Source organism: Anneissia japonica, unplaced genomic scaffold (assembly GCF_011630105.1).
Source record: "Anneissia japonica isolate Jap-2015-1 unplaced genomic scaffold, ASM1163010v1 scaffold44682_len10740_cov108, whole genome shotgun sequence".
Lineage (NCBI taxonomy): Eukaryota > Metazoa > Echinodermata > Crinoidea > Comatulida > Comatulidae > Anneissia > Anneissia japonica.
The window spans coordinates 1-8,237 of NW_022736207.1; the positions used below are offsets into that span (position 1 = coordinate 1).

The 8,237-nt window shown below is 32.5% G+C and overlaps 1 protein-coding gene across 1 annotated transcript; it reads right to left on the reverse strand.

Moving 5' to 3' along the window:
- Positions 1-7,350: 7,350 nt before the first annotated feature.
- Positions 7,351-7,941, reverse strand: LOC117116733 (E3 ubiquitin-protein ligase TRIM71-like). Its single transcript, XM_033260828.1, has one exon. The coding sequence runs from the start codon at positions 7,939-7,941 to the stop codon at positions 7,351-7,353; it is 591 nt and encodes a 196-aa protein (XP_033116719.1).
- Between the last annotated feature and the right edge of the window lie 296 nt (positions 7,942-8,237).

Here is an 8,237-nt window from a genome sequence, read left to right on the forward strand (position 1 = left end):
CAGGCAGTTGGAGAACAAATCGAAAAGTTGAATCAAGATTAAGAGGTTTTGAAGGGAGGTGCCTGTGAAGGATCCTAAACATCAGGTGGCCAGATCGGGTAACAAACATGGAAATTAGGAGAAAAACCCAAATAAATGATATAAACGAGGAGATTCGGAAGAGGAGGTGGAACTGGCTGGGTCATGTGCTTAGACTGAAAAATGATCGTCATCCAAGACAGGCAGAAAGATGGAAACCAATGGGGAAAAGAAAAAGAGGAAGGCCGAAGGGGACATGGAGGCGAACGGTGGAAGAAGAAAGAAAACAGATGTCAAAAACAATCAATGAAATATCATGGATGGCCCAGGATAGAGGACAATGGAAATCATTTGTTACTGCCTTATGTGCTTATGAGCATGAAGAGGATTAAGTAAGTAAAGCTTACCTAATTGATTCAAATATTGATTGGTAGGAATGATGGTGTAACTGTTGCTATCCTAGAATTTTCACACAAGATGAAATGTTGATCCAATTTTGTGTCAACAGTTTGAAGTTCAAAGCAATTGGCACCATAAACTACTTAACCATCAAGATTTAGTGCATGTTTTTATCCCACAATTAAAGGAGAAGCATAAATTGAAATAATAAATAATTCAAAATTTGTTTCTAGCAAAACAAATTGTGCTTATATTAATTGCACTACCTAGATAGAAATGTACCATAGCACACACATACACGTACAGTAGGCTAGTTTTATGGGCAAGGCCTGACATACTGTTCTATATAGCATCCTAAACCATTTTAATGTGATTTTCCCTAGGGACTATTAAGCTTTGAACAAGCTTGAAAAAATTACTGTATAGAATGAATATATCCCCTATTTTATGGAATTGTCTATTGCAGTAAACCATAATGTATAAGCCTGGGGTTGTTCTAAAATGAACTCTGAATCAGACAACCTAGATGTTGGTGATGGCTGTAAACATATCAACGTAGCAGGTTAGTTTTTTGCAGACATTATTGGCCTGACCTTGAAGAGCACATTTACTCCATTATGTTAGAATTACAATATTAGTGATAAATAGAACTGCGTAACATGATTAACTGAACATCAAATATATATCCTGTATAATTATATAACTTGAAATACTTAAAAAGCAAACTTACTTGAAACTAAATGATGTTCATTCACTGGAAATATGGCACACATTTAATATATAATGGTAATTCCCAAATGGCTCATAGACAAGTGTCTAAATAAAAATCGCTGTCAAACCAACTTGTAGTTACTAGTTGTGCTATTAAAGAAGCTTTTACAGTAGGTTTGAAAAATCACTACAAATATCAATACTTAAATATTACTGTAGTTCAGTTTAAAATGACTTTTGAAAATATTTTCTAGCTGTATAAAAAGTATTGAAATATAAGTAAAGAGACAAACCCTAAAATGCTTGTGACACTGCTTTAATTATATGAATTGCAAGTCTTAAGGAGACATCTAAAAGAGTGAAAAAAATTTGCACCAACCAGGACTTGCTGGCACTTCTGTTGTATCAGGGGTAGCGCCAGTGGTTGGGCTAGCTTGGGCAGGGCCTGGCCCAGCCAATAGGTACGCACGTAGTTGCAGTAAAATCTGTCAGTGATCAATTATAATAATTTTCTAAACCAGAGAAAGCTGGTCCGATCGAGAATGCCATTTTTGGGCATCAGAGTTGACAAACCTAAAATGTTTTACCCTGAGCTTCAATCCATCGTGGGGCTGAGGTGGGTGCAGCCCATTTGTGGGAGAACACTGGGCCATCTGTTGGGGAAAAGATGTTGCCGCCACTGGTATGTATGTACAGAAAAAGATATGCATAGTTTAATTAATAGTATACACAATATATATAATCAGTATTTTCTATATAATATGTTTACTGTGTATGTTAATGTTGCATAGTTTTCAGTTGTGTCTAAATCTTTTATGTAGAATATGTATTTTACACAGATACTTGAACAGCAATTGAGACAAATTAATGGCGACTTAAATGTATTTTATACAAACATGCTGTTCATAATTAGACAAAAATATCATGAGCCACAACATGGAAGAATCCATGCCCACACTGTGTCATTCCAGCAATGGAAGAAAGTTTCATATATGTTCTTATTTTAAAAAATGATCCCAGTGCAAAACTTCAGTATTAAAATGCAATAGCAAATAAATGAAATTGTATTAACAAATCTATATTTTTGCGTGCATATATGTTACTGTAATGTATGTTTGTGTAGCACTGTAGGGTCTGTTGATATAGTATTATCAAGTTTTCTATGAGACTGTTTAGTTCATGGAGGGTCATAATCGACATGCACTTTTTATTGCTTGTGTTTTGAGTCATTTCAATCCAATAAAGTAAATGTCGGTTGACTTTTTTGTGACTTCGCTGATATCCCGTGTGATTTAGACAGTCTTCCTGCGTAGTGCTATTGATGGTGATGCTCAATCAAGTTTTCCCAGAAGCTTCTATCATGTTGTTACGTACTTTACTTTACATTATAGTTAATAATGGTAAATATTCACTGAAACTAATAGATTCGCCTCTCTGAAACTTTATTGGGTATTATAATAACCCTGGAGTATCAGTCCCCAACCAATACATAGGGAATCAAATTGAGGTTGACCTGACAAAGAGGACTTGGTCATTTTGGAAAGAGAAGTAAGAGAGGAGAAAACATGAGAAGGCAAAGAAAGGTATGAGTGAGAGCATGTGTCCATATATAGGATAAACATATTTCTTCTTTATTATTTTTGTTGGTGTGATTTTTAGTTACTATGTATCATCATCGTCTTCTAGCAATACATTTCACATACTAATGTTAGATTGATTGATTGGCTAATTGATTTATTGACACAATGGTTCTGATTCCTGACTATTTATGAAAGTGGTATCTATTATCTAATTTTTTGTAAACTAATATTAGATTGATCGAGAGATTAGTTAATTGATTTATTGATGGATTGATTACTGGATTGTTTGATTGATTGTAAAGACTCAAAATCTTTGAATAATTTGTTTATTTTATGTTTTTTCTTCAGCCAACATGAAGAGGTCAAATGGACCCCTGTTCAACAAGATAGGGAGTAAAATAAGGGGAGTTTTCCACAGTAATAATTCCGACAGTAACCAAGAAATGCCCATGGAACCTGAGGGAAGTCAAATTAGTGTAAGTTGTAAATCAAAATTATAATCACGTTTTATTTTACTGATCTTATATCTACTGCTACTTATATAGTACAGTACTTAGTTATATAATAAACTGTAAAATTAATTAAACACCTTTGATATCAAACAAAACGAACGAAGCATGATACATACATATAAATAATCAATATTTTATTCTTTAAAAATCAATATAATAAAAATATACATGCAAACATTTGTAAATCAGTAACACAATGACCTGATGAAATTGTAATGCTGTTTCTGGGCAGGGGTAAAGGTCAAAGGGTAAAGGTTCAAACTTGCAGTGTCGTTTGTTAAATAGCATACGTGTCGTCAGTTACTATGGCAGCCATAGAGAAGTGCTTAGTCATCCTTTCATCATTTGTTTAAATTGCACACCATGAGTATAATGGTCACATTGAATAAATCAAAATCCAATGTTATCTTTTCATCTTTCTCTTTCCTCCAGTTAAGTCGAGGCATGGGACCCATTGATATGTTGTTGGATGACGATGAACGGTGTGGACCAGAGAATATAGCATCGCCAAATCAGAATCTAACTGGATGGCGTATACTTGGGCTGGTGGTACACATCGAGGGGAACAAGGACGTGTTCATGTATATTATTAAAGTTCAGCGAATCGACATACAGGCTGAACAAGGAGCAGAAACAGCGTGGGAAGTAGAGAGGTAAATCATTACTTTCATTATCTTTTATGAGGGTGTGTATTATTAGAGGTGACAACACATGTTCTCTCACTAGATTACTCTTTTTTTTTTATATTGTCTCCAGTGTTAATGTCGTGGGCGAAACGTCGAGTCAAAGAATGAACTAAGACCAAAGTAACGGGGTATCAACATTTATTAACCGTAACATATTAAAAGAAAACAAAGAACCACTTAAATAATAATCAGAGAAATAAAACAATTACAATTCACTCCATGAAGCATTACCTCGGTCATAATCATATCCAAAGCTTCAGGAAAACAAATAAATTCTAAAAACATTATGTATTAACTCAACTTCAGTGATTATAGTTCCATCAAATTGCTAATTATACATCTCAATTAATTAACATCTCTGTTTACGACTTTTGTAAACTTCTTATCTCCTTGCACATTAACATGGTGTATCTATCTGACCCTCAATGTCAACAATACCCTCAATTGTGTGCACAAATCATTAACTTCATATAAATTACAATCATTAATCTTATCAATATATTACAATCATTACATTAACCTCGTTGATACATCATTATTAACCTCAGTGTTAATATCATTATTATCATCAATGAAACTCGTATCATCTCAAAGGTAAGTAATTAATCAATATTAAAATAATGATTTTCAATGCATTATGTTCTACAATAACGTTAAAGTAATAACAATAAAGTACCTGCGATGCACTGTGGTAACGTTTAGGCCAAATCTGTACTCAATTAAGTATCTTAATCTGTACCAAAATCAGGTTCTCATTAACCATCACCTGATAAATGAATATATTAATTATTACGTCTTTCAATAAAATGGTAAAGTCTTTCCTTAAACACATATGAAAGTTCAATAATAAAACAATCGTTCGATTACAAATGTAAATCTCATCATTAATAACAACAGTACAGTAGTTAATGAAAACTGCAAGGAAAACTAATCAAAATAATTACTAACGATATAGTCTTTAACAAAACGAAACTAAGTCCTAATGGTCAAGCTCTCATAACCATTATTACTAATGAGCATAATATATATATTGAGCACAAGGATATCATAATCAAATATCATAATAACAAAAAGTATAGGCTACACGATCGTTACATAGGCGCAGCCATAATTGGTTATATATATATAGTCAGAGTGATCAGCAACAAACACATGTTCATCACCAAGAGATTCTTATCAGTAAGGTAATGTAGGGAGTCACTCCAATAAACAATTGTAGCGTTGGTTATTGGATAAGAACAAGCATGAAATTACTTTTACGGAGTACAAGAAATATACATATTGAAATAAGGTGAATCTTAGCTAGAAACGACACTTGAACATATTAATAAAATACGCAGTTCTATACCGACGATCAACTATCACGTCGTGTAATCAACGAGTTATTCTAGCCTAGGCCTAGCATTATAGTTGATTCGATCGTCAAACTGTCATCTCAAACTCAGGCTTGAGAGTAAATAAATCATAGAAATATTATTATTATTAAAACACAAACTATGATTATCATAAAACAGTCATAAATGATTCTTAGTGAAATACATGAAATTAACAACGTACCAGTAAATAACTCGAACAAAAACTTGAAAGTGTAAGTTATAGCTTTCTTTACACTTCACAGACACAGCAAAACAACGTCTTGTCTCTAGCAACGTCTTGTCTCCCAGCAGGCACTCGTGTAAGCGTCTTAATTACAATAATTACAGTACAGTTCAATGACCACAGAACAAAAACGCTAACATAAAAATAAACATCCGCGATTGTTTACGCCGTAAGTTATAAACAAGGAAAAACATTATTTACAAAAAAAGTAGTTCTAATCAAATAAATCGCTAAAATTCAGTTCCTGACATCAAGCCAAATAAAATAACAAGATTTTAAAAATCTTTAATAAAACTACTACACTACAACTCTTCTTATTACCATCACAGGGATGCCTAAACCATGGAAAAGGCATAATCATCATAACAGAAAGTTTTAAAAAAGTAGAAATTTCTTAATTTAAGGACCAAAGGCATTTGAAAGAATACAGTAAAAGTTCAGATATGAAAACTAAATCCAAGTAAATTTTAATACATTTTGTTTTTCTTTTTAAGCTTTTAACAAGTATTAGTTTGTAAATAAGTACATTTACTTATTATAACTCTGTAAATATCATACAATTTAGCATCTGGGCCACAATTTGGCTTTTTAAATGAAATTAAAAATATATGTGATGATTGATTATATGTCAGAATGTAATTATCAGCATTCTTGAATTTGTAAGAAATATGCAATTTATTAATTATCATGTGATGAAACATCTCAAAATAAGCTTACTGAATTTAAGTGTGTCATACAAGTGCATTGATCTTGAAAAGATTTAATTTTCTTCAGAATTGTATAGATGATAAATTATCATTTTTGTAAAGCTACTGTGCAATGTAAACGGAGTACTTACTCAAAACGTGTCGATCCCTATTGGAGATCTTTTTTTAACGACAACTAGGTGTTTTGTAGCTTGGTCATGATGAGAGTTCATGTGCTCCTTTATCCTGTTCATGACTTTGTCTTTGTTACACCTTAAAAAAAGACTCTGTGATCTGCCTGTCTTTTCATTTTGGGTTGTTTTGCCAGTGTTAGCCTTCCAGTTTGGCATGAGATTGTGTGTATGGCGTGGTCTGTGATAGCTGATTTTTGTGATATTGCTGAAGTGGTAGATCTGGCAGCCCTGGCCAATACTCCCACTGTGTTTATTGTGACATCTGTTTTGTGATCATTGATTCATGTACTTCGTTTGCATTATAGCTTTACAAAAATGAAAATTTGTCATCTGTGTATTGATGGTAAAATTATCATTGATATAATTGTTATTGTGTGGTAAAATAATATTGGATTCAAGATTTATCTAGTAACAAACCAGACTGAAATCAAATATAAAATAGGTCTGTTTACTCATTCATGTATTAAACTTGTGTTTTTTATTCTATTCTATTTCTAAAAAATCTCAAACATACTTAATATAATTATGCCTACTGTGTTTTTGCTGGTGTAATATTTCTAATTTTATGTTTGCTCCTATTAAAACTATCTAGATTATGCTCATTCAGAGACATGTCAACTCACATCCAACTTTTTATTCAGTTGCTCACTCATTCATTCATTTCATTTATTTATTCAATATAATTATAATATTTATTACAGTCATATAAAAATACAGAAATAAAAAAATATTGTAAGTTCAATTATTTTTTTTTGTACATGACAATAAAATTACCAGTTGATGGAATATAATTAATTGAGTGATGTATAAACATTAATAGTGTGATAGTTATTCTTATTCATTTGCTTTGAATCTGATTGAATATATTTGTCAAAAATATTTATTGATGTATTAAAAAACTGTAGAAGTATTATTTTACATTATCTAATAATGGAGCCTGTTAATGAGCTTTTCAATGTGTCATTTTAATAATTGAATATTTTTACATTGTTTTGTCCGAGGTTGGCTACTGCTACTCTTCTTGGTCTGTTGGAGATTACAGTGATTCCTAGTGGACATTCCAATCCATCATTTTTATGATCTATTCGTGTTATGAATACACCATTTTTATCAAATAATTGTAATTTATGATTACTTGATACTATTATATTTTCATCCATATCCATGGTTACACCAAAAGGACTCAAAACTTTGCCATCTTCCCTACCAGAGCCTACAAGAGTTCTCATAAACTTACCATTAGCATCAAACATTTGTATTCTGTCATTAGTAAAGTCAGCAACAATCACATGACCTTTCTTAGTTAAAGTGACATCTTGTGGTTGCCTAATTTGACCTACTTCACTACCTTGTGAACCTATGTTACCCAGCAGCCTGCCATCATCAACATTGAATTTATACACACAGTGAGCATACACATCTGCTACATACAAAGCTCTAGTTTCCTTGTTTAATGTCAAGCCCACTGGTGATTTCAACATGTCTTTACCAAATGAACGGACTTCTTGGAATTTATCATCACACAATCTGAGGTGGCTAATGAGGTTCATTGACATTTCTACATGTCGTGATTGCTCAAATTCAGTTCAACCAGTTCGCAGTTCGTACTGTAGTTTTGAGTTGAACTGCGGGCGACTTCCATTCACTTCGCTTCGCTGTTCTTCTAAAATCACTCAAATGGATGTTTAATTCATATTGTGTAGTTTTACTTTACAGTACAATAGGCCTATACATATTGGCAATCACAGACATTTATACAAACTCAATATTCTCTACACAATTTTCTTGGTGCAACACGTGGCTAAAGTACAATCCGTTTCCTGTTATTCATGTTTTTAATATTTAACTGTAA

Excerpts from the sequence above, each read along its gene's own strand:
- LOC117116733 (XM_033260828.1), bottom strand. The coding sequence starts at position 7,941 with ATGTCAATGAACCTCATTAGCCACCTCAGATTGTGTGATGATAAATTC.